The following is a 26,108-nucleotide window of genomic DNA, read 5'->3' on the forward strand; positions in this document are numbered from 1 at the left end:
TAGGATCAAATTGAAAATGTTCAGTGACCCAAAAAAACAATTACTGCCATTTCCCCCAAATAACACTAAAGAAAACTGAGCTGAGGCCACACGTAGAGAGCAGGGATGTGTCCAGAACTTTTTGACCGGGGTGGCCCAACTGAGGCTCTCACATAGGTAGGGGGGGCCAGGGCATTTACTCATAAATAACATTTACACTTTCTGTCTTCACAACCTACTTTCATTAAAGTATTAAACAGTTGTTATATTCCTTTTGACTTAAAACAGCTTACCCCCCAGTTAAAACGAGATGGCACATCTCAAGGGGTTTATCCCAATAAATACATTTCTTCATTTAAGGACTGTCAGCATTTTAACTCATCCCAAATTATAGATTTTTAACAGAAACCCCACCTCTGACAAGGCAAACAGCCAATCATCTTGAGGCTTTAAAGAGGAATATTTTTATCAGGGAACAGAGGGGCCAGAATCGTTGAATACAGCTACACAACCACAGCAGCCAGCATCCCAAGCATGAGCAAAGAGGACACAAAAAGGCCATGGTATCTTATATTTCCTGAGTAGAGAGTTGGTTGAGGAGGGGCCAGGTACAGGCCCTTCCTCCACCAACTCAAACCAATTTCAAACACTGAAATTATAAAGTGATTACCACAAGGATAAACTGACCTGAAATGTATGGAGACTGTGAGGAGGATATATGTCTATTACACACACATCCACACAAATAAACATTTTAAAATTCTTTATAAAATAGGTTTAGGTTAAATCAAACAGTGCGTCTTCATCATGGTGGTAAAATAGACATCTTTAAAGCAGTCAACCAAATAAGAGATCAAAAGAAAAACAGTCAAATGTTTGAGTTTTTCTGGCTATAAATCAGAATCATTGTTTACACTGTAATATTTCACATTCCCTACACTGACATAGTTTCAAACATGAAGATGTGCAGCCGTTTCCTTAGAAGGGAAGTGAAAAGAGGATGTAGAAGATAAAAATGTGACTGGACTTACTTTCACTCCACCCCCTCAGCACTGAGTTTAAACATATACTGAGGTTTCATATGATGAGACAAAGAGAGGAACAAATGCAGAAGCTGCTGGTTGCCTTTGGTGCAATTTTTTTTTAACCTTTTCTAACCTTTAACAATTTGTACAACAGTTATTTGTATGGACTTAAAGCACACAGTTCTTCAGCTATGAATAGAGACCATTCAGTCTGACAGTTTTCCAATTTGATGGACTTCAAGCAAACAGCTGTTTAAAAGTCAGCTTATCAGTTTCAGATCTTCTGCTGAAAAAAATTCAAACTTCAGATCAGGTGAGTAGGTCTTCTAAGTATTGTATTGTGACTGGATTTTTATTAAATTTAGCTATTTTTATGTATTTATTTAGGGGTTTTATTTACTTGATTTTGATTTAAAGTGGAGCAAAAAATCTACACTCATGCAGAAAAAATGATTCTATTACCCTTATTTTGTCCACATCACGTGTTCTTAAAGCGTAGTATGTTCAAACACAGCACAGCCTGAACCCTACGATATGATCAGTGGTGGAAAGTAAGTCTGTACATCTATTTGATTCTATTTTAGTTAAAATGTTTAGCTAATCCACCCAATGCAATCAGAGGAGTTAATATTTGTACTGCTCTTCATTTACTGTTTTGCTGTTTGTTATAAGTTCAGATTGATAATTTAAAACAAAATCACTTGTTCAGGACTGGAATCAGACTTTACAGGTGCATCTCAATAAATTAGAATATTGTGAAAACGTTCTTTTTCTTAAATAACTGATGGAAAAAATCAAGTTTTTCACAATATTGTCAAAAAATGAGGTGCATCTGTATTGCTTAACCCTCCTGTTATGTTTGTTTCTTAGGGACAACAATAATGTTCCTGGGTCAACTTGAACCGGGGCATATTTAATGATTCAAAAGTGTCAGAACCCCAAAAAATCCCAATAAACATTTTTTTAATCTTATTATTAACTCCATTACTAACCATTTAAATCAATATTTAGTGCAATGGTGTTCTTTAATTCTCACAGATCATGGTTCAATGAGGATAATTCACTCGTTTTTTATGAAAATTCATGTTAAAACTTTTTTTATGTACATTGGGAAGTGATTGGGTCGAAATATGTCACACAGTTGCAAAGAAACATTTAATATTTAACAATTCTGACCCCTTTTATCCTTCACTTTGACTGCAGGGTCAAATTGACCCACGAACTATGTTATATAAACATGCAGGGGGGGTTGCAAATGTGTGAAATGAACCATTTTCATTTTCTATGTTGTTCACGCTAAGTTTCATAGCGAAAAAATAATTTTAACATTTTTTATTTTTATTTTTATTTAAAATGGATCAATTTGACCCGCAACGTAACTGCTTTACCTAATAAGCTGAGACCTAAGAGACTGTGACATTCATAACACCTATGTTCTCATTTTTATCCAGGCAAACATGAAGCCTGTGGCTGCTGCCCTATGTGCAGCAGCCATCCTTGTGGGTCTCAAGCTTGGCGGCTCTTTCCCACACATCTTCGTTGACCGCTCATCCCAAAACCTCTCCTCAGTCCCAAAGGATCTTCCATACACTGCTGAGTTTTTAGACCTTTCAAGCAACCACATAAAGCAGCTTCACCATGGAGACTTCGAACACACCTCTCTGCTGAAGTACCTGAACATGTCATGGAATAGTTTGGAGAATATCGATCTGGAGACGTTCCTGGACACTCCTCACCTGGAAGAGCTGGACCTGTCACACAACAGGCTGCAGAACCTATCGTGTCAACGGTACCTGCTCCACACTGAGAATCTCCTGGTACTAAATTTGACCTCCAACCAGTTTCTCACAATGACACTCGGGAGTGAGTTCAGCTCCTTGGTACATCTGGAGAGATTAGCACTTGGCGCAAAGAACATCCGTACGAATGATTTTAAAAGCATCACTGCAGTAAAACTACACACCCTGAGCCTTTCCTTGGAGGATAAACTGAGTTATGAGGCTGGTAGCCTGAGATATGTTGATGCCCAAATGCTTCAGATAACCTTCGCTGGTCATACGACAATTGACCGTGGTCTGTTAGCTGATGCTCTGTCCTTTTTTGGTGAATTGGAGTTGATAAATTTGTCTAAAGGCTATGATATTATACGCAGTGAGCTGGGAAATAGATCAAAAATCCTCACGTCTCGTCTTCATTTTACCAAAATATCAATCACCTGGACAGAATTTACTGAAGCTGCAAATATAATTTTTAATACATCTATTTCTTATTTTACTTTCTGTGATGCAACCATGTCTGATCTGCCAAACAAAGACACTGATGTGGCCAAGACATCTCAGATGAAGTCCTTCACAGCGAGGCGGATAGAGGTGACGTCTTTCTTCTTTTCACAAGAAGCTGTATACAACTTCTTTGTCAACATGCCGGTGGAGAGTTTAGCAATCACTGAGACTCCAATTATTCACATTACCTGCCCACAGTCCAAAAGTAATCTCCTCCACCTGGACGGCTCATTTTGTGCTCTCTCTGACTCCATCTTCTCCCGAGTGGAGGGTCAAGAAACTATCGAATGTGAGAATCTGGAAAAAGTTAGTGAACTGATTCTGCCAGGAAACAATCTGAAGAGCCTTGGGTTGATCAGCAAACGTTTGAGACACATGACATCACTGAAAGATCTGGATCTCAGCCTCAACTCTCTACTTTATGATGGTCTGGAAAAATGTGTGTGGCCACCAAACATCACCGGTTTGAATCTTTCTTCTAATGGCTTAACAGACTCTGTTTTTAAATGTCTACCAACAGGAACAGAGTCACTGGACCTCCAGAACAACCAAATTTCTGTGGTACCACTGTCCATCATGAATCTGTCAAAGCTGTTGTATCTGAATCTGAATCTGAACAGGCTGCGGGACCTGCCAGAGTGCAACGGTTTCCCCAATCTAAATATGCTTCTTCTCAGGTTTAATTCCCTCCATGCACCGTCTGTAAACAAGCTGGAGAGCTGCCCCAAACTGAGATATCTGGATGTTAGTCATAACCCGTTCACCTGCACCTGCGCTCTGAGGAGTTTCATAAGTCTCGGTATCAATTCTGAACAGAAGAAAAGTCACTCAGGAATCGAATTGTTGGGCTGGCCAGTTCATTATCTCTGCACCTATCCAGAGGTTGACAGAAACTCCACCTTGAAACAAATCTCATTCCCAGCGGTCTCCTGCAGTGTCAGCCTTCTAGTTGCCACCATTGTGTGCCCATCAGTGGCATTGATTATTGGAGTCATGACCCTCTGCCACCGTTTGGATGTTCCCTGGTATATTGGCATGATCTGGCAGTGGACCAGAGCCAAACACCGTGCCAGAAGAAGACAAGTGCGACCTGAGGATCTGGTGGGCGTTGAGTTTCATGCTTTTGTGTCTTACAGCCAGCATGATGCAAACTGGGTGCACAATTCTCTTCTCCCCAACCTGGAGGGCCCTGCTGGAGGGCTTCGAATCTGCCATCACGAAAAACACTTTGTGCCTGGAAAGGCAATCACAGAGAATATCATCACCTGTGTGGAGAAAAGCCGGCGCTCCGTGTTTGTGCTCTCTGCCCATTTTGTGAAAAGCGAGTGGTGCCATTATGAGCTGTACTTCGCCAGTCACCAGCGCCTCACTCAGGGCTTGGACAGTGTTGTCTTGGTGCTGCTTGAGCCGCTGCCTCAATATCTGATCCCATCAAAGTACAACCAGCTCAAGTCCATGATGGGCCGACACACATACTTGGAGTGGCCTCAGGATAGAGCTAAGCACAGGCTGTTCTGGGCTAACCTCAGGGTTGCTCTGCAGGCTGATCTGCCAGATGCACCCGTCAGAGAGCTAGAGGGTTAACTTTGATAGGGGGTTCACACAGATGTGAAATGATAAGAGGAAGTGTGAACGGAAAAGAGGGGAAGGTTTGAGAGGGAACACAGAAGTAATAAAATAACTACTTTTTCTTGTAAGTTTGTAATAAAATAAACCCGATGTTGTAAATCACTGAGTGGGAATTTAATTCAAACATGTAAATAAACTAATACATTTTTCAAGTGTGTAACAAAAACAATAAACTCTACTGAACAAAGTAAAAAATGAACGGGTTTTTTTTGTCAACACAGAGTCAGACATAATGTCGCAATATGGTTAAACCACTCCAAATGAGGTTTAGCACCTGTTCTGGTGAAGACAAAAACACATACAGTAAAACTGTAAGAGTATTCTTCTCGATTCTTTCAAAAGAGATATGAACTCTTTTAAGGCATTGAGACTTCTTTTACATAAGTGTAGGATGGTGAAGATGAGAGATGGAAATGTGTCCTGTGTTGAAAAGTCACCATTAGCCTCATGAAGTCAGTTTAGCTGTATTCAAACCATATCTAGAATATCATTTATGTAAGAGTTCAAAGGTCACAGGGCAAGCATCAAGGCAGTGACTGGATGATGATGATTTTCTCGTTGATGCAGAAACGGTGAAGCACACTAAACAGATTCTCTCCACAGCGCGACACCTGTCTCTCCATGGCCAGACGGAAATCTTCCTTCACTCCTTTGGTGATTCCACGAGTCACTGTGTGATGTCTGGAAAAAATAAAACAAGTCAAAAATGTAAACAGAAAGATACAGAATGTCAGAAATGTGTTATTTATCATATACAAAGACTTATAGTACAATGTTCCAAAAACATAGTGATGCTATCTACATATATTTAAATCTGCCAGGCAGGATAACACAACAACAAAATTCCAACATCATAAAGAAAACCACACACATTATGTCCACAAATGAAATGAGATCAAGTGTTATGAACAGGCAGAAAACTAAATCGACAGCACAAAAAGACTGACATCAGCTGCAAATAACAACAACAACAACAGTGATGACCACAGAAAGACGAGCAATGGCTCAAAGAAACAAACGCCAACAGGAAATCAAAGAACGACTAACTCTTGATGTAAAATGACAGGCCCAAATCAAAACCAGGGGGATGACAAGCCTTGAAGTAGGGAATGAAGAAAGGGTGACTGGTGTGGGGGGAGGGAGGAGGGAGGAGGGATGGGACTGTGGGAGGAGGGGCCTGGGGTACCTGTCCATGGTCTGCACCCCTTGTAGCAGAAGGGTATTTAACTCCACCCCCAGGGCGGGACTAGGGTTCCTGAGGGACAGCAACATTCAACAACTCTCCGTCAGTCAGGGTGCATTGAACTGTTTTTACTTAAACAGCACTGAATGAAGGAGTTTAATAGAAGGTTTATTTTGAGCAGAAAGCCCTTCTCTTTATTATGCCCACTCCTGTACAGCATTTTCAGTTCAAAGTACAGTTTTCCCCACAGGCCATGTCTACTTAGTTTATCAAAAAACTGCACTGTTCTTTTTGAAAACAGGAACAAAAACGGGAGTGTGCAGAGTCACGATGCAAACTAAAACATTTTGGAATGAGAAAATCTTACTTGATGAGCATTCCCTGATTGGGCAGCAGCTCCAGCTGAATCCTCCCTCCTTCTGGAGTACGTAGGTACGCAAATTCCTCCAGCATATCGATGTCTGACAACAATCATAAATTTATGGAAAATACAATCCACTGAAAGAGAATACAAAGAAAGTTAGCAAGATGAACCAATCTGTATGTAAATCATTCTTTGCTTCACTTTTTTTACTCTCTGCACATGTACAGTAGAAGTCTGTGAAGATTCTCAGTCATCCAGGTCATGGTAATCCAAAGCTTGATCTGTAAAGCAACTGGACTGGTAGAAATTCTTGAAGCTTGAACTAAAGAAGCCTTTCAGAGGAGAGGTGAAACGTCTTCAAGATTTTCTACCAGTCCAGTTGCCTTACGGATCAAGCTTTGGATGTACAGTAGAAGAAAACTGAAAAGAGAGCAGGAGATTTCCAGCACACATCACAATAATACTGCTGTGTGGGTGGCTACAAAAAAGGATACTGGTGACATAGTTGAAGAAATTCTCATACTGGAAGCTGCCTTGCTGACAGATCTTATCCACTGCCTTTAAGAACAACATCTCGCCCTGAGGCCAGTTGTGCTGCAAGAGCACCACGACATGACCGAGGGACAGATCATCACGACTGTCTGTGAAGGCACGAAGCTAGATGGATGAAACAAGGAATAGATGAAATGGGTCATGCAGGTTTTAGTGTCTAAAATGTCCAACAAAAAATTTAACAGGTCAAACGGTGCTCATCTTATCTTTGTTCAACAATAAAAACCAGAGACACATGCTCAGAATGTCATGCATTTACACAGACTTCAATAGCTACATTACCTTGAAACAGGCCAGCATCAGCTGGAGGCAGAAAGGTAACACAGCTTTGCTGGTGCAGGGCAACAACCTCAGGTCATTACCTGGATGACAAAAACCAGGCTGTTCAGATATATGTTTCTTTGTCATGTGATTAATGATGTTATTAACAAGCAGGTTAAACAAAGGCAGGTGTTTCTCGTTCATATCTAACTTGCAAAGAGAACTTGTTTTCTTGTAACACTGAAACAGATTTACAGGTTGTCAATGTGAATACACAACATCCACTTTTTTGTCCAAATTAAACCATTTAACACCTTATACACAAAGTACATTTTAAGTTAGGTCAATATTACAAAACACATTGAAATAGGACAAAAGTCCAAAATAAGCAACTGAATGTTGTTTTACCTTTCCTTGATTTGGTTTTGACTCTACTCTGATCATCTTGGGTTTTTGTTGGTTCTTGGCTCGGAGGCACTATTCCACTGACCACATCGAGCAGTTTCTCACAGGCCATCTGAGTAATTGATACAGCACATTATACAATGTTCATCATGTGTGTAAACAAAGCAGGTCAGTTACACACACAACTTGTTGTTTACAAACATTTCGGCTTATATTTTGCAACATACTGTATATTCGACAAATGTAGCCATAAAAATATAAATCAAGTTATCAGAAAATCAGGAGGATTGTATTGATCATTATATTAAGAAAAGTCAGCATTTTATCTTACTACTCAACTGAAATTAAATCTTTCTTCACTGGAACTGCTACGCCATCTGCAGGCCAGTTGATGCTACTAATGTATTTTTCAGGCATGGCACACAAAGCAAACTCTTCTTGTGTAAAACAATAACTCTTCCTTAAACTGTTGTAGCAACATAGCTTGAGCAAACACACAGTTGCCAAATTTATTAAAATCAATCTATCGAGCTGGAATTAATGAGACACTATAAATCTCAACATGTCAGAAGAAGAAGAGAGAGTTAAACTCAAAACAATCTTGAAAACACAATGTACTATGAGCAAAAAAAAACCAAAATTAGGGACAGAAAATGTATGCATGTCTTTTGACACACAGCTAACAGAAATGTTATGTGTGTTCATGTGTATGTGCTGTTTACCCTGTGCTCTCCCAGTGCATAATGGCAGGAGGCCTGCTGTATGAGAGCCCTGTGGTGCTCCAGACTAGCCTGACCCAAGGGGCTCTGCTGCCCAGGCTGAGGCTGCTGAACTGCAGCCATCTGATGCAGGCTGGAGAGGGCCTTACGGTACTGTCCCTACACACACACACACACACACACACACACACACACACACACACACACACACACACACACACACACACACACACACACACACACACACACACACACACACACACACACACACACACACACACACACACAGTTTAAGATGGCATGTTTGGAAGATTTTTTTTTAGAACATTTTTCTCCCAATCGGTAAACTCAATTATACATTGCTGTTCTATAAGTGTTTTTCCACCTCAGGAACTTTACCCCTGAACTACGTGTGTTTCGACTAGAGGAACCAGGGTCTAAATTTAGTTCAGGGGTAGATAATCTCCCAACCTGAAAAGCCCCTGCTTGGGGGGGTAGTACTTTTCAAAGGTCCTGGGACTTTCGGCTGAACGTAACAGTGTTTGTGAAGTTTACACAGTTGTTGAAACACAGAGGGAGTTCCAGGGAATGCATACTAGTTTAGTTTTTTATTAAGATTTAAAAATATTATTTAATATAATTTCTTTTCTCCATTCGTCACTGGCCTGATTTGCACAATCTACCCGGGACTTCAGCCCGCGGTCCGAACGCAGACAATAATGGGGGCACAGGAACCTTTTAGTTCTGGGGAAAGTAGTTCTGGGGGCTAAAAGACCCCGGAACTCTTGGTCCAAATGCACCATATTATTCTATTCTATTACACTGTTACATTAAATTTTTCAAATGTATCCACAAGCAATTTTCAACAAGTTTACCTACTCTGTTCCTACAACTAATATAAGACGTGTGAATTGCTACAAAGGGTTCTTGGCTTCTTCTGTAATTTCTTCATTTCACCTCAATGACATATTAAGCTTTATGCAATCAACATAAGTGAATGAAAAACTTTAAAAATACAGTCTAAGGACAAAATGGCATACAGTGAGTTGTCACAAAAGCATAATAGAATCATCATAACTCTTTCTTGCCTGGTATATGATCATGTCTGTGAGGAATATTCTGAGCCACAGCCAGCTGTCCGTCTTCCAGGAGCCACAGATCTTTTTGAACTCTGCAGAAGTATAATGAAACATTCATATGATTAAGACCCACACCGTTAGTCATTCCTATAAGTTATGCACTGCTAGTTTATACAGTTCTGTAGGGATGACTGGATCCTGTCTATGAGTGCAGGACAGCAACGGTGTGAAAAGAAGGTACTAACCTGTTTCCAAGCCATCGTGCGAGTGAAGAAGGTCCCAGCTTTCCCTCGCAGTGCGGAAGCTGTCAAGAGTCTCTGACCAGCTTGGCATCTCAGTCTTGTTCACTAAAATGTGTCGGCCGCGACCTTTTCCCAACCCTTCCTCGTCATCTGAGCTCTACAGACACACAGACTGAATAAACTCACCGGCACAAGTGAAGCACACTTTAAGTGATCAATCAACCTTTTCTAGCTCTCACAATAATGAGGTAAAATCATCTCAATCATTCCTGATCCGTGCTCACCATTGCTTTCTCTCGTCCATCGGCCAATTTGCGTTTCTTATGAGCATGTTTGGCTGCTCCCCTCTCCACCTCCAAATCATTATACACCAAACTAAGATCCTCCAAAAGAATCCACGGCCCCAAACTCAACGCGTTTACACCTGAAAAGCATAATCACATCATTGGATATAATCTTTCATTTAAAGTAGGAATGCCAAAGTTAACGCGTCAATAACACATTAATGCAAATTTCAAATTCTCTGCAAGTGATGCAGCAGTAATGTTGTGGATGGCAAACAGAAACAAACCACCTTGAGTAAAAACAGGTCCTTTAAAATGGGAAGATCAGCTTGAAAGCTCTGTCAGATGGTTCTCTCGACAAGACCAAGGATATTTACATTTACTGTCCACGTGAACTGAGTAACCACCAGAGTACATAGAGTCTAAAGTATCACCTGCTGGCCAAGGGCACAGCTGATGCAGAGGCCTCCTTCCCCTTGCCAAATGAAGGCCACTCTTGATAGTTTGCAATGGAGACGCCTGGGTAACTCTACAAGCAACAAACTTTCAACAGGGAAAGCTTAATTGGCGGCTAGAACTTGCAGGTTGATTAACATTGTGGAGGACGACGGTCTGCTTAAAATAATTCTCACTGCATGCAACAACTGCATATATGAAACCATTATGACCAAGATCATTTGATTCCTTAATCAAGACAACGGTAAGAAGCGCTTTACTTTTTTTTTTTTTTTTTTTTTTAAGTTATGTTTTTGGGCATTTTTGCCTTTAATGATAGGGCAGCTGAAGAGCGACAGGAAATGTGAGGACTAGAGAGTGAGGGAAGACATGCAACGAATGGTCGACCGGCCGGGAGTTGAGCTGGCGACCTCTGCGACTATGGCCGAGAACTATGCGAGGGGTTCACACTAAACACACTAAAATTAAAAAAGAATGACATTTTTACCTTTCGATTAACTATGGAAACTCTGCAATTAAATGTGAATTAAATGTTAACAGTTTGACAGCCCTAACGTGCAGATAGCAGAGATGGAAATCAGGCTGAAACTACATGAGCGTGCAAATATTGTCTTACCCTGGAACAATGCAGGCTGTATAGCCGATACGTAGAGGAAGGCGCTCCGGAAGAGGACAAGAGCTGTACAGATGACCACCTGACTGCAGCAGCGGGATCTTGTGTCTCCTTCGAGACCAGGCAGGTAGCGACAAAGCTCCTTCACTCTCTGCAGCATGTCAACATAACTCCTAGAGCCAAATGTACAAACAAATAAACAAACAAAATACAGGCCTTTTAAAAACATGAAGTAACAATCTCCCTAATTTACAAAGACATGATGAAGGAATTGTCTTTACACATTTTACAATACCAAAATCATTCAATTTAATATTTTGTTAGAAATGTTTGATTAAATATACGTTTTCTATTCCTATATCTAACGTATCTGATATATTGTAACATACAATAAGAGCAAACTTGCACTGTTGAACTAATGCTCAAATATTGTATAAGACTGCAGTAATATGTGTTAAGAGCACATAATATACTGTACAATAATTCATTAGAATGATGTAATGAATGGTTGTGGCAGAATTCCCCTGCCTGTAAAACATTGCTGTATTGCCCTGGTTGACTGACAAGCTCATTATAGATTACCTCTGTCCCTTGTCTCCCTGCCACTCGCAGCGTGCTCCAACCACAGCGAGGATATCTAACAGCCTCTCCCAAGGTTCTCCTACAACTGACGACTTTTCCGACAAGCCGTCAATCACGTATCTTTGGGACCCACGAGACACAGTGGGTGACTTCAGGGAACCGCCCTCTTGGGATCCTTAAACAAAGGAATGGCAGAGGAATGGAAATAACTGTTGGGCAATGGGCAGGCAGGAAAAATAAGAAAATGTAGAAGAAGACTCTACTGATAGAAAAGTATAAATACTGCTGTTTCAAGTGATATCACTGGGTAAGCACTAAGTGATGCTTTACCCTGTATCTGCCCATCAGGTGAGGGTCCACGGGTGACATAGCCAATGTAGAATTCAGCTGCTTTCAGCATGTACTTCTGCATAAGACTGGCAGGCAAGCGCATGTCCATGTTGTTTATGACCAAGGGAAGGACATCACACACTATAGTGAGAGAGAGAGAAAGATGTTTGAGTCGTAGAGTATAGACATAGAAAGTGCTGCTAAGTTTTAATCTGGTAATTTACTCACCAAAAAGCTTTCTGAAGCAGTTAACAGGTGTCTCCACATTCTCTGAAGCCTCCGCCTCTAACAAGGTTTCACCTAGGTTTACCTTTTCATACAGCAGAAAATCACGTGTGAATGTTTTAGTTTGTTTAACTCCAGGTTCAAATGTCAATGTAAACATGCTATGTTATTGGTACGTACGCCATGTTGGACCACAGACTCTGGAAAGCGTTTAAGCAGGAGGAGCAGCATCTCTGCTTTCTCCAATGTGTTGAAACACTGCTCTGTGGCTTTGAGTAGCATCTCACACTGCACTCGACCAGGAAGTGTCTCAAAAAGACCTGGGGGAAGCAACACACTCATGCTTAGGGAAAAATAGACAAGATTGCTTGCTGACAGATCTTATCTACTGTCTTTTAGAACAACATCTCGCCCTGAGGCCAGTTGTGGTGCAAGAGCACCACTACATGACCGAGGGACAGATCATCACGACTGTCTGTGAAGGCACGGAGCTAGATGGATGAAACAAGGAAAAGATGAAGTGGGCCATGCAGATTTTAGTGTCCAAAATGTCCTACAAAAAATTGAACAGGACCAACTGTGCTCATCTTTTATTTATTTATTTATTTATTTATTTATTTATAACCTTTATTTAACCAGGAAATGCTCATTGAGATTAAAATCTCTTTTCCAAGAGAGTCCTGGCCAAGATAGGCAGCAGCACAGTTACAGAGTTACAAATAGACAATAGACATAAATACAAATAGCAGACGCATACAACAGCTACACAACAGGTACCTCCAGAAAAACAGTATGAGTGACATTTAAACAAAACATCTACAGACAGATGCTTCAGCCTCCAAGTCGTTTAAGGACTGCTTAAAAGCATTCAAAGATATCATGTCAGACAGTTTTAGATCCTCTTTAGATCCTCCTTTGGATCCATCTTATCCTTGTTCAACAATAAAAACCAGAGCCACATGTTTAGAATGTCATGCAATAGACAGCTTTACAAGATATTCATTATACATGCTCACCATGTTTGCGGGAATGTATACTTGTGAATTCTTTCTACTAAAAAGGCACTAAAACCACTTACCTCGTAAAAACTGTGCATGTTTGTCCTGAGAGTCACTCCGCAGGGCAGCAGTAATAACACTGATCTCTCGCCAAACAATAGACTGATCTGGAAAGTTGATGAACCTGAAAGATTCACAAATAATTGACTGACAGCTCAAACTCCATAGAAGCCACTTGGCTTTAGCAGTAATGGTACAGAGAGAAACTCACATGTCATACAGCAGCCTCCCTGCAGAAGCGGTCCTCTCTGCATTGCGTTCAATTATGTACATTTCATACTGTGAAATGTAAAAGTATAATTTTTTTTAATACTTAGTACTTAAATATATGGGGGGACATCAGTTTAACTCTCCTAGTCCCACCCTCCTTATCAGGATACATAACACCTTACCTGTATGTTGAAATCAGCAGGGTAAAGGGTTCGTGCAGTTATGAGCCAGGCTTTCGCTGCACAGGGATCATCTGAGACCAGCTCCCGGGCTCTTTTCACCAAAAACTCGCAGTCCTTCTGAGCTGACATTTTACAGTGAGTGAGCTTTCAGTGCCAAACACTTCAGGCTAAAAGATAAACGCAAAAGTCTCTGTTGATAGGTTAACGTTAAGCTAAAGCTATCCGTGATGTGCAGAATTAGTTAGCTAGTTACATGGCTATTCAGTGATTTAGCGCTGGCTATATGCCTTTAAATTGACGTCTGTGCTAAAATCAATCACAGCATTATTCCCTTACATTAAATCATGCAATAGGCGTGTAATAGGAAATGAAATGAGAGTTTTTTAAAGCATTTTAAAAATACTGCTTAAAGCTAAACCCCCTTTTACCCACACATCTTAAATTACGACAATCACGTCACAGCGTTGTCGTAAAAACGACGGTTGAACCTGCTTTACGACCAACGTTCAAACAATACTAGATTGCGAGTTGCATCACAACAAGGCGTAAAACATTCATTTAAGCGTACTTCTTAAAGTCCCATACATCTGAAAAAGTTTCCCTATCTATATAATCCTCTGTAAATATCGTGAAAAAAGATAATATTCTGAAAGACGCTCTCATATTATTTTAGCCTGTACATATTAGTCAAGCTATTTGTTGTTTCTTTGTATTTATAGCTAAGGTTATTGTTATTATATTTTCATTTTATTTTTTTATTGTAGTTCTTATTCTTATTCCTATTCTGCCTTGTACAAAGAGAGCACAGTTTACCAAAGTCAAATTCCTTGTGTGTTCAAGCATACTTGGCGAATAAAGCTGATTCTGATTCTGATTCTGATTCTCTGAAATCAGTTTTACCCCATCCGGATACTTTCAAATCTGCAGTACAGCGCATGCGCTCAAGATGCACTGCTTCTGTCACCTGCTGCTGCTGGGGCTGCAGACCAGAGACGACCTACAGTGTTGTCTCAATTTCCCCCCTGTGAAATCCTGCAGTCTTCCTGTCTAGGGACGGGACAGCGACGGGTGTACAAAGCAGGTAAAACTGATTTCTGAGCTTAACTGTAACCTAAATTATATGGCGCTGTTTGCCTCTTGACATTCAGGAGGCTGTCAAGGAAGTCTCCAACCAATCATCCAACAGGGCTTGTCCGTTTTGACTCTGATCATGCTAGACAGCTAACAATTATAGCATCTTAAACAGTAGCAAGCAGCCAATAAATATGACCCCTTTCTCCTGCCTGTCCTGCTTGTTTACGTGAAACAGAGAGATAGCTGATTGTTCCGGACACAGCCGAGGAGGCCCGATGACTACGAACTGTTGACCTAGCTCAGTGGGCTAATCGGGCTAGTCTAGCTAATGCATTAAGCGTGCAAGCCCATCGATGTTTGTTGATCTTCTCCTGGCTGTGTTTTCAGTGACTCATATCAGGTACTTTATATTATCTTTGTAGCTAACCGGTTAATAAAAATGATGCCTTAATCTCTGTCTCAGATTACTGACCGAAGTCATGCTAGGACAAGAGGCATGACATGACAACTGAGTCCTGAGTGAGCGGTGTAGAGGGCGTGTGTGCTTCAGATTTGGCCATTGAGAAATAATTGGGTTATGTAATTGGGTTGTTTTCTTGTACTCCTATGCGTTGTTTTAGGACTGCATAATTGTTCTCTATTTGGAATTATATAGAAGATTAGATATTTTCTCCTTGCTTCTTGAAATGACTCAGCAAAATAAAACAGTGTTTAAAAAAAACAAGATGACTAATTTTCCTAAAGTTAAATAAGGACACACTTGAAATGTTCAAGTTGTCCCCATCAACTGTATTATTACATATTTTATCTTCTCTTCATTTCAAGAACAAGCTCTCACACATTATTATTACCCATGAGGCGTCTGCTCTGTCACACTGACCTGGAATTGTGTTGAAGAACTCCAGGAGTGTTATATTGGGATTGGGTCACGTACTGTGACCTCTAATGACCTCACTGCTTTGCCTCAATGGACACCTTCTTAAACTATATTTAGTCAACTCTTTGATGACTTGCTTTTTGTATTAGACTGCCAAGTTGCACCTTTGTGTGTTGTTTACTTCGTTTTTAATAGTGTCTAGGGTATGTAGTAAACATACTGTTGTACTTTTGATAGTCTATGAGACATTTTAACCAAGGTGGACAATGAGGCCAGCCAATTAGTCAATCTATCAGCAAGATTCCTGTTTTTATTCTAATTGCTGGTTGCTTTGTTTAAGTTTTTTTTTTTAAATGTATGTGGGAGATAGAGCCCACATTTTCTGTACTATTTAAACACTGCATCTATCAGAGCACAGTACTTTTACATGTTAAATCATGAGTCCTGCTGTCTTCTACCACCAACAGCTTACTCGTCCTCCTCCATTTTAGTCCATTAAGTTGTGTAATAACTCTTATCAGTAGCTGGTGCGGGCAGCTTTTTTTATGTAACACGAAGGCAGACAGCTGAGGTTTAAGTTAAACCTGTTGACGATATGTAGCACATACAAACCGTTAAATGTATATAATAAAATATTATATGATAAATTCAACCAAAAAAATACTTTGGCAGAGATTCAAACAAAAGCACACTTGTTTAAAAAATCATATGTATCAATTGAGATTTAAGAAAATACTTGCTTAATTTAGTAGCAATAAGCATTCATTTTATTTATGGATTTTTTTTTCAATTGAGCAAATGTGTTCAATATTTTTTTAAGAATATCAATCAGACGATTGTATCCATCGCTTTTTTTTTTACTTGAAATGTATTTTTTTGTGTTAAATGGACTCCAAATTGAATTTCATTTGTTCTTGACCAAATTGTTCTTCTTTTCATTCTGGGATCTTTGTGACATTAAGTCATCACTTTCTTGTTGTTTTATGTTTTCTGTCTCCTCGTACTGTGATACTTTTACCTGAAGGCAAATAATGGAAGGAACATGTTTTAAGTGAATTAAAGTTGATCTGATGCTTCCTTTTTCTTTTGCAGGGTGCATTGCTGATGTAATGCTAGAGGAATAGGCTGTAGGGCACTTAGCCTTCCATGGCTGTTAGCACCATGGACTCCGAGTCAGCCCGGACCCCTCAGCCTCAGGCTGCCCTGACCAAAGGAGGGCGCTCCCTGCTGCCTTTTGATACCCTTAGTGCCAAGCTGGGCCCTCAAGGGAAGCATTATGTCTGTGGTTCTGTTGCAGCTTTCAGCAACATCATGGTGACTTTCCCCATCCAGAAGGTGCTTTTCCGCCAGCAGCTTCACGGTGTTTTGGCCACTGAGGCGGTACGACAGCTCCAGAGGGATGGGCTGAGAAATCTTTACCGGGGCCTGCTGCCCCCACTGCTTCAAAAGAGCACTACAGTGGCCATCATGTTTGGTCTGTACCAGGACTTCTCCAGAGTCTTACTGGACTATGCAGGCGGCAGCGGCGTGCCAGAGCTGATCACACGAAGCTTTGCTGCAGCGTTAGCTGGAACTGCAGAGGCAATTTTGACACCGTTTGAGCGTGTGCAGACTCTCCTACAAGACCATCGACACCACGGCCGCTTCAACAACACAGCTCACACCTTCCGAACTCTTCTGACAGAGCATGGTATCAGGGAGTGGTACCGTGGCCTCGTGCCTATTCTCCTCCGTAATGGCCCGAGCAATGTGCTCTTTTTTGGGCTGCGTGGACCCATTAAGGAGCAGCTCCCAGAAGCCAAGAGCCGGGCAGGTCACATGGTGAATGATTTTGTTTGTGGAGGGTTGCTCGGGGCGGCCCTTGGCATCATGTTTTATCCATTAAATGTTGTTAAGTCCCGTGCTCAGTCTCAGGTGGGTGGAGCCTTCCAGCCTTGTGGACAGGTGCTGCTAACAGTGTGGAGAGAAAGAGGCAGCAGTGTGGTCATGCTCTTCAGAGGAGCTCATCTCAACTACCACCGCTCACTGCTCTCTTGGGGGATCATCAACGCCACCTACGAGCTGCTGTTAAAGCTCTTATGAGACGGGGGTTGGAGATGAGAAAATGAAGATCTAAAGAAAGAGAGTATTTAAAGGGAAAACATGTGCAGAGTGATAGTGTCCGTCTTGTGAAGAAAGGATATCATAAAGTAAAGTAGATACACTTGGTATCTGCATTGTGTTGTGGATGCTAGGTTCTGTGACTGAGAGAGAGCAGCAAAGTTGCACTTCTGACCGTTGGGGGCCAACACTCAATTTGAGTCAAACTAACCTGCCACATACCGTAACCATTTCCTGTTTAAAACACAATATATACGCTTTAGCCTACATAAAACTTGTGCCGGGGTCCAATTGAAACACCCTTGTTTGCTCTGTGTTAAAAAATTCAGGAGTACAAACTGAACTCCAGTGCTTTTTTTTCCCACAGTTACAAGCAAAGGTTACATGACTGGATAAAGTGTTTTGTAGGAGATGCTGTTTCTTCATATTTGCCGTGTGCTGTGATGTTCTGTAGACAATGTATGTGTGTCTATTTGACCAAGAGCACACTCTCTCTGAGGTTGTATTCTGCCACTTAACTCAAAACACTTTTGTACTTTTTGACCATTTAAATACCCCACGTATTACTCTCAAGTCAGGTGTTGGTTGCTTTATTTTGCTTTTTTTTTTGCTTCATCCTTACCTAGTTGGTCCATACGTTGTTGAGATCAAAAAGATAATACTAATAATAATTACTGAAATGATCATAGGTCTTGCTAATGCTGAGTATCAGACAAAGGCTGGCTGTTTTCAATGGTTTCTCCAGTCACGTGATTCATCTTTGCCAATTGGAACTTAAATGTTTTGTCTAAGCTTTTTGTTTTGGTTATTTTATGAATTGTGTGGCAGGATGTATGTGTTATTTGAATTTTGAGAAGTGCCCATTGATATATATATATATATATATGTATATATATACATATATGTCAGTAAAACAAACAGCCACACCCAGGTCTTGTCTGTTTTTATAATTTATTGTGAAAGAGAGAAACAATTTTGATTTTTGTAGAACGAAAATAATCCCACAGAAAATGTTTGCTTTTGGTGTTGGGTTAAAAATTTTGAACAAACCCTTGCAGTCTCAGAAAAAGATCCTGTAAATTTGACATTGAGCTGCCTCTGCTTTTGTTCAATTCTCAGTTATTGTTCAGTTATTGAGTCCCCCCATTTAAAAGAAAAAAAAAAAGAAATCTTACACCTTGATTTACACATCCTTCTCTCTCACACTGCCTACTCTTTTATAATGTTCCTTATCTCACGCTTGCTCTCCTCCCTGTCTGTAACATCTGTTGACATAATGGGCTCAGATTTCAAGCTTGAGTAGACGCAGTCACCACGCAGCCGCTCTGGCTGGGTACAACAGCCCGAAGAGGAAAGGCATGCTGCTTGGACACTGAGAGAGAGAGACTGAACAGTAATGGTGCTGAGAGAAGACAGGCGCAGAGGGTAATATTCACTGGCACAAAAAGCTCAAGCTGCCATGTAAATGGATCACTTGGCCTATTTCTTCAATTCTTTTTTTTCTTTGTCAGTCCGCTGTGTGCTGTTTCATGAAATGTGTTCAGGATTATCTGGGAAGAACTTTGTATTCAGGGAGGCTTTGAAAGGGGGAAACCTCACAGATATTAAATTACACTGTTTATTTTAACCTTTTTTTTTCTCAAAAGCACAAGTCACTGACTTCATCTACAGTTGCAAACAAATGAAATGTTTAAGTCAACCCATTAAAACGTGTTGATATGGATGTACTTGTACTGGGGGTGTTACTGATTATATTTTTCAATTGACCAATTTCCTCAATAAGTTAAATTTAATGCAAAAAGACATGATGTTTTATAAAAGTAACAGAGTTACCTTAATTTGAAGCTGAAGTCTCAGTTTCACTTTGAACTCTCTCTTCTGTACGACCATACCTTCACCTAATATGCACCATAATCCCCTTCTTTATCACACCCACACAAAATTACCTTCAGAACAATGTATTTAAATCCAGCTGAACTATCTTAACACTTAATCTAACACAGTATGTTGCACTGACCTGCATACTGCCCTTTTTACTCCCCCTTGTGTTGTTTCCACTATATATTTGATTATGGAAATATCTAACACAGCAGCACTATGCTGTCAGACCCCGTCTTTTTCTACATTTGCAACATTGCAGATTCTGAGTTTCTAGATTTCTGTGTCAAGAAAGTCAGCCTGCATATAACGATCAGATTAAGGGCAATCTGACATGTGGACTTTGGATCAGGCAGAGTTGAGCTGCTGCAGTTCCAAAGCCTCAACTCACCCACTGTTACTTTTAACCCTCACAAACATCTTTCGGAGCACCATTTTACTTCAAATGTTTGAATTTTGCTCCTCAAAAGGATGTTTTTTTTTCTAAATAGGAATAGCATAAATTGCTGTAATTCAGCTGGGTCTGTTATTATTTGAGACATTCCCAGTGCCAGATGAGAAAGAAAAGAGGCCCCATTGTTACATGTAATCATTGGGATCATCATCACTTATGATTTAAAAAGTTAGGAAGTGGTTTATATGGAATTTAATAGTTTTCACAGCACCTAAAAACTGAGTTCCCTGCCGTCAAAAAAAGAAGAAAAAGAAAAAGCGGAACGAGCGCTGTGCATTGTGGGAAACAGTACGTGAGGTAGACTGGTCCGATACATACCGTGAAATTTTCCAGAATCAGTAGACCTCCGGGGAGTTTTGGCATACTGCAGATTTTGCTTTTGTTCACATACTGCTTACTACATACTGAATTTTGGCCAAATCAGCACATACTAGGGATGCACCAATCCGATCCTGGTATCGGATATCAGCTAGATTGGGCTAAAAAAGCTAGATCGGATATCGGTGACAAGGGGCCGATATATAGTGCCGATCCATATGGTAGATCTATTCATCTCAGTTCGATGCTTTTCTGTGTTTACATCAGCTATGTGCGTCTCCTACGTCATCAGCGATGACCGGTCTGTGCATTTTTGCCTAGTAGAGCATGATGGAGGATAACTACAGAGACTCTGCAGTTTAGGTGAATGCTTCTTTAGCTGACAACCCTGCCGGAAACTGGCAACATGTGCATCGGTAATGTTTCAACGGATGGCAGTCACGCTTAAAAATATAATGGAAGCCCAAAGGAAGAAGTTTATGTCAGCTGTAGCCTACTGCAAAGAAGGAAGACACCTTCTATTAATGGATTCAAATTGTGAAGAAACGTACAGGTTATCGGATTAATTGTTCCGGATCCTTGAAATTTCCAGCCTCTGGTTTAGCACTTGGAACCCAGGTACAGTTCACCATCAAGTCAGAAAAGCCTGAAGTTGCCAAATCATGATTCTATCCTCACATTAAGGAATAGAGATTGTTAAATCAATAACAGGATCGGATCGGCTAGTACCCGTATCAGCATATACCAAAGCCCGGGTATGGATATCGGTATCGGGACCTAAATAGTAGGATCGGTGCATCCCTAGTACGTACTGCTAGTATAGTAGACGGTTTTTGAAAACAGCCCTTGACTTTGTGGAAATATAGAGATCTCACTTCAATCCTAATCTACGACATGCAAGTGTTGTGTACAAATTGTTTCCTTTTTAGCCCCTTAGTGTGATGGCTGTAAATTATCTTCCTATCTCTGTCTTATTTTTCTTTTGGCCAGAGGATTGGCTTATAAGAACCTGAAGTTGGTATATCAAAGTAGTGAATACACTAAACCAAGACATCCAGACGTTCACCATTGTTTGGGTCAATGTGTAATTTATTCCCAAACAATACATTTTCTTGGTACATAGACTTTATTGTACGAGGGTATGGAAAAGTGACTGCTCATGTACTGTAGAAACACAATGTCCTCTTTGAAAACAAACAGCTGTTGGTACAATTTAAAAATACAGAAACAGAACAAATAGGTGACACAGGCACTCTCTTCCCTGTTTGGGCCTGCATGGTGAACGACAAGAGATGCTCCTGAGACCTATGTCTTGATGTTGGTGCTGTCAAGGACACTGCTGCTGGACTTGAAACTGGAAGCTCTGAAATCTCAAAAGACAGACTCTCCACATTTATGTAGCATGGCCACGTCCACAAATTTTCCAACTGTCATCTATTTGGAGGATTAAATATACCTCGTCACAAATCAGTCCCTTCTTCAGCTAATGCTTTTATCATACATGCATTGAGTCTTCATTACCTTCTTGATGTCTGAGATGGCGTATGTAAATCCTCCAAATAGGATGACTCACTAAATGATTTGGCTTCATGTGATATGGACAAGCTGATTAGTGAACACTGTACATCAGCAAACTGATCAAGCAACGTCATCCTTTTACAAACAATTCACAGACATCAGTATAGACAGGAGTCTTCATATTGACAAATGCCATGCAACTTGTTGCAAAATGTTGCAATCCAAAATGCAGTTAAGTTCTCCCAAAACAAGACAAAGGCCAACATTCCAAACAAAGAAAGCACCCATTATATTCAGACAAACATAATGCAGCCATAGTTGTTTTCAATGTTAGCACAAAAAACATATACAGTTTGTGGGGGTGAATAGTTAATGTTTGCATAGCCATAAATGAAAGTAGAGACGGAATAGGACACAAAGATATAAATATATATCTACAGTTCTAACCCCAGCATACAGCAGTCAGTCCATCTGTCAGTCAGTATGATATTAATACGGTAGTGTGACCTAAGAGGAATTTCTTGTGGGGAACAGTTGTGGCTCAGTGTTTTAAGACTTTGGATCTCTGCTACATCTGGACATAGTTTAACAGTCACCCTTGTGCCGAGTCAAAAACCTTTTTTAACTACATAAGTAAGGTCCCCTGTTTGGCTCCCCGGGCCTCATCCAGGCATTCCCAGAAAATATAGTGTATGTGTTATGTCCTTTGGATGAAAACTAGATTAATGTGAATACTGCATACATTTGGGTAATGGGAGAAATTTCCAAAAAGCATTCACTCAAAGTGATTCAGGACCGGAGAAGGGATAGAAAAAACACAGTACACAAGGGTACATCTCATAAAAAGGTGCAATCTGTAACAGTCAAAGTGCGCTCCCTGGTTTTTGTTGTGGTAAAGTTTTATATCCCCTTCATATTTGACTGCAGTGTTGAAAAACTAAATCCTTTAAAAGGTGCAATAAATGCACATAAAAAACAATTCAGTTAATTACTGTATTTTGTAAGTGTATAGTAAACTGTATCATCTGTATTTGGTCAGTAAAACATACCGTTTTACTAAACTTGAAATATGACAATTTACAGATTACACCTTGAGGAGTAGAGAAAATTTTAAAGCAGCAAAAGATAACTTAATACTGTCTCCAAGAGAAGGTAGAAACAAAAATCCAGTGACATCCATAGTTTCTTTTCCACCAGAGAGACCTGCATGTCACAGACCATGGTGCAAATATTGTAAAAATAAATAAATAAATACGTACATGGGTAAACCATCCTTACATACATACACATATAGTATCATAAAATAAGATAACTATAAGACAGTTATAAAATCCATATGTACAAATGCATAGTCCTTCCAAGAAGAGAAAAAGCAATGAAGTTTCCTCTCTTCATTCAGGGTTTTGCTTGTTTTAAGTGTTTCCGTGTGAGTAATACAGTAACACAGGTTAAAGTTCGTGTGCTGTGGTGTGCATGGCACTTACTGTACAAGAACACAGGGGTTACACACCAGATTGCTCTGTGCTGTTTCCTTTTGTATCACTTCTAGAGTCAGTGAGTTAGTGGGTAAGGTTCACAGGTCAAAAATTGAGAGGTACATGTCCAGGCGTGTCTGGGGTGTCTAGTGTACGTGTCCGGAAGAGCTGTGTGAGTGCGAATACAGAAGAGATGAGTACTGTGCAGCGTTTGGCGAGTAGCCTCACCCCATCGGTCTCTCCCTGACCCTGTCCTGACCCAATGAAGCCCATGCTTTTACCCCCAACCCCCGTACCAGTCCCAGCTGTCTCAACAGCCCCAACAAACTCCCGGTAAAGACCCACGATCTCCTTTAGCTTGTCCATGGGTTCCAGGTTGTCAACATCTTCATCCCTCTGATCCAGACTCTCATATTGACAGATGTCACAGCCAGGGCACGGGTTTGTTCGCAGGCAAGCTGCTGACAGCTGAACTAGGGCACTGAAGCTGTTAGATAACGAACGTAGTGCTTCATCAGGAGCCCAACCGACACGTGTTGCCCGCTGACAACCAGATGCCAATCGTCGAGCCTCTGCCTGGAGAAGACTCCTTTCAGCCTCCGTCATAGCAGCAGTGTTTGTCCCAGTACAGTTTTGGCCGGGTGCTGGGGTTGTACTGCTTTCAGTTCCATTGTGATTTAGGTCAGGCCCTACTTGTATGCCTGTGATACCCTGCTTTGAGTCTTGACCTGATGTTTGTTGCTCAAGTGCTCCCCTTTCTAAAACCAGTAGAAGTTGATCTATATCTTGGCGTAGGGAGGCAAATCCGCCCTTTAGCCCACCATAGTTCTTATTGGTAAGTGACCGAAGAGGACAACCGAGTGAATTTGTTGGTGACACTGGACGGGAAACTAGAGGACTGAGTTCAGAGGAGGCAGTGGAGAATGTGGAGAGTGGGCGAGGGTTGTCCTTCAGCAATGACAGGAGGTTTGGATTTGGTGGAGGTGTTGTAGGAGAAGGGGCTGGTGCGGGTTTGGCAGGTTTTGGGCGTGTGCGTCGGGAGAACTCGTAAACGGTAAGCTCTTCGTCAAAGCTTATACCATCCTCAATGTCTCCACTAAAACAGTTGGCATAAACAGTGCGGCAGCCACATGCCTCCCGGTGCTGCTCTGGAGGGGTGCTATCTGCAAGCGAAGAGGTTGGGGAGTCTCCTCCAATTTGCATGTTGGACACACCTCCCACCCCCACTGCTGAATGGGTCCGTGACTGTGGCTGCTCGGATGAAACACTACCACGGTGTGCACTAATGTCTTTAAAACTCAGGTCAGGGCTGGAGCCATTTGTCCCATTGGTCTTTTTCATGTGTGAGGTCACTTCCTGGGCCTCTTTGATGGTCGCTATGACAACTGCAGCCCCATCCTCTAAAATATTCCCTTTCCCTCCTGATTTTAAGGTCACGTTTTCTTTTTCCTTAACAGGCGTCTTGTTTAGGTCTGATAAACCACTGGCAACAGACAAACCAGAGCCAAAGCCAGATGTATCCCCATTGATGGAGCTAGTGGATGGATAGTCCAAAGTTCCTAAAATCTCTTGTGAACGGGTCATGTACCAAGGCAAAGCCTGGATCTTCCCTCTCAGAGCAGAAGCTGGTAGTCTGCCGCCAAGACTGGAAGAACTCGTCCTCAGATCCGACCCGGACCCAGACCTTCCAGGTTCTCTGCTCTGTAAGCCCCCAACCCCTTTGGAATTGGTGGACGTGAGAGAGGTTGTTAGTGTGAGAGGTGCATCTGTATTTTTGGGGGACAGGCTTTCGTGACTCAGGGAAACCCTCCGGGGTGCTGACTGGATATTGCCATTGCGGCTGCTCCAAGGATGGAGTCCATTTGGTGGACTGGCACTGTCCTTGAAGATCCCTTTGTTTGGATCGGTTGGGGACACAGGTGAACTAGCAGGTAGTGATAGTGGATGGAAATTCATAGGAGAAGTGGGTTTGGGGGGCACTGGAGGAGGAACTGAAAGCTTTGTACCTGAATTTGATCGTGAAATAGATGAAAGGTTTGGAGACATTTTTGTAGGTAGGGCAGTCCCATTGCTCTTCCTCTCAACTTTGGGGCTATGTTTTTCATCAGTAATGAACACTTTATCATCAGAAACAAGATGTGTGCCATTCTTATGCATCAGATCTTTATTCTTTTTGGGGCTTTTATCTTGTATTTTGGTCTTTTCCTCAGTTAATGATGTTTTAATAGGTGCTGGTTGCTTACTGCATCGCACGGCTGTGATCAAGGGTGACGAGATCGGCAGTCCACCCGCCCCTGATGTGACAGACTTAAATTCCATGGTGTCTGGCTCCATTTCCAAGAGTTCAGAGGACAGGCATCCAGAGGCATCCCCATTGCAGTGGGCATATGATCTCCCATGCTGGGGGGATCTAGGAGGAATGATCTGAGGTTTGGGAGGCAGCTGGGGCTTAGGTGCCAACGGTGGTTTGACCTTAACTTCGACTTTCTGAGGTGCCTTTGGTGGACTGGGTTGTTGGTTGGTAGGTTGATTTGTGGGACCTTTACCTGTCTTGACTTCCGTCTTGATTTTGGAAGGTTGGACTTTATTGGCAAGGGGTGATGGTGGCTGTTTTCCTGGGACAACTGGAAGACCATTCCAGGTTCCACTTAACCGGTTGGCATTACGCCGGTCAGCAAGCTCAGCATCTATAAGAGAGAAAGACAGATGAAGAGGAAAGGACAGAAAAAGAAAGGCATCAATGGATTTATGCAA

At 41.3% G+C, this 26,108-nt stretch overlaps 4 protein-coding genes across 11 annotated transcripts in view; 2 read left to right on the top strand and 2 right to left on the bottom strand.

Annotated features, from left to right (window-relative positions):
- Window positions 1-1,070: 1,070 nt before the first annotated feature.
- Window positions 1,071-5,017, top strand: tlr1 (toll-like receptor 1). Its single transcript, XM_034690955.1, has 2 exons — window positions 1,071-1,317; window positions 2,456-5,017. Exon 2 carries the CDS (start codon window positions 2,462-2,464, stop codon window positions 4,868-4,870), a length of 2,409 nt encoding a protein of 802 aa, XP_034546846.1. The 5' UTR covers window positions 1,071-1,317; window positions 2,456-2,461; the 3' UTR covers window positions 4,871-5,017.
- ints10 (integrator complex subunit 10) lies at window positions 5,008-15,614 on the bottom strand. Of its 7 annotated transcripts, none has more exons than XM_034690948.1 (19): window positions 15,586-15,614; window positions 13,661-13,782; window positions 13,480-13,547; window positions 13,289-13,392; window positions 12,391-12,530; window positions 12,214-12,295; window positions 11,986-12,126; window positions 11,656-11,830; window positions 11,077-11,246; window positions 10,005-10,144; window positions 9,724-9,877; window positions 9,488-9,570; window positions 8,403-8,558; window positions 7,684-7,792; window positions 7,297-7,376; window positions 6,957-7,119; window positions 6,466-6,559; window positions 6,102-6,170; window positions 5,008-5,596 (listed from the first exon to the last, which is right to left on the bottom strand). In XM_034690948.1, the coding sequence occupies exons 1-19, from the start codon at window positions 15,587-15,589 to the stop codon at window positions 5,440-5,442; spliced, it is 2,211 nt and encodes a 736-aa protein (XP_034546839.1). In that variant the 5' UTR covers window positions 15,590-15,614; the 3' UTR covers window positions 5,008-5,439. The 7 variants fall into 7 exon arrangements, with proteins under 7 accessions (XP_034546839.1, XP_034546837.1, XP_034546838.1 ...); XM_034690946.1 differs by lacking the exon at window positions 15,586-15,614 and adding an exon at window positions 14,561-14,612; XM_034690947.1 differs by lacking the exon at window positions 15,586-15,614 and adding an exon at window positions 14,229-14,306.
- On the top strand, window positions 14,548-19,434 carry slc25a51b (solute carrier family 25 member 51b). Of its 2 annotated transcripts, XM_034690954.1 has the most exons (3): window positions 14,548-14,741; window positions 14,970-15,134; window positions 16,704-19,434. In XM_034690954.1, the coding sequence occupies exon 3, from the start codon at window positions 16,758-16,760 to the stop codon at window positions 17,691-17,693; it is 936 nt and encodes a 311-aa protein (XP_034546845.1). In that variant the 5' UTR covers window positions 14,548-14,741; window positions 14,970-15,134; window positions 16,704-16,757; the 3' UTR covers window positions 17,694-19,434. The 2 variants fall into 2 exon arrangements, with proteins under 2 accessions (XP_034546845.1, XP_034546844.1); XM_034690953.1 differs by lacking the exon at window positions 14,970-15,134.
- Window positions 19,435-21,468: 2,034 nt separating this feature from the next.
- Window positions 21,469-26,108, bottom strand: part of frmpd1b (FERM and PDZ domain containing 1b) — a 29,099-nt gene continuing 24,459 nt past the window's right edge. The window contains exon 17 of the mRNA XM_034689200.1: window positions 21,469-26,041. Within this exon, the coding sequence (XP_034545091.1) occupies window positions 23,460-26,041 (2,582 nt within the window). The 3' untranslated portion in view covers window positions 21,469-23,459. The remainder of the gene's footprint in view (window positions 26,042-26,108) is intronic.

Source organism: Notolabrus celidotus, chromosome 8 (assembly GCF_009762535.1).
Source record: "Notolabrus celidotus isolate fNotCel1 chromosome 8, fNotCel1.pri, whole genome shotgun sequence".
In the NCBI taxonomy this organism is placed as follows: Eukaryota; Metazoa; Chordata; class Actinopteri; order Labriformes; family Labridae; genus Notolabrus; species Notolabrus celidotus.

Bases quoted from the DNA above. Each gene is read 5' to 3' on its own strand.
- tlr1 (XM_034690955.1), top strand. From the start codon at position 2,462: ATGAAGCCTGTGGCTGCTGCCCTATGTGCAGCAGCCATCCTTGTGGGT.
- ints10 (XM_034690945.1), bottom strand. From the start codon at position 13,789: ATGTCAGCTCAGAAGGACTGCGAGTTTTTGGTGAAAAGAGCCCGGGAG. The intron at 11,831-11,985 runs GTAAAGCATCAC...CCTTTGTTTAAG, and splicing joins ACCTGATGGGCAGATACAGG to GATCCCAAGAGGGCGGTTCC. The intron at 10,145-11,076 runs GTAAGACAATAT...TATGCTTTTCAG, and splicing joins ACAGCCTGCATTGTTCCAGG to GTGTAAACGCGTTGAGTTTG.
- slc25a51b (XM_034690954.1), top strand. From the start codon at position 16,758: ATGGCTGTTAGCACCATGGACTCCGAGTCAGCCCGGACCCCTCAGCCT.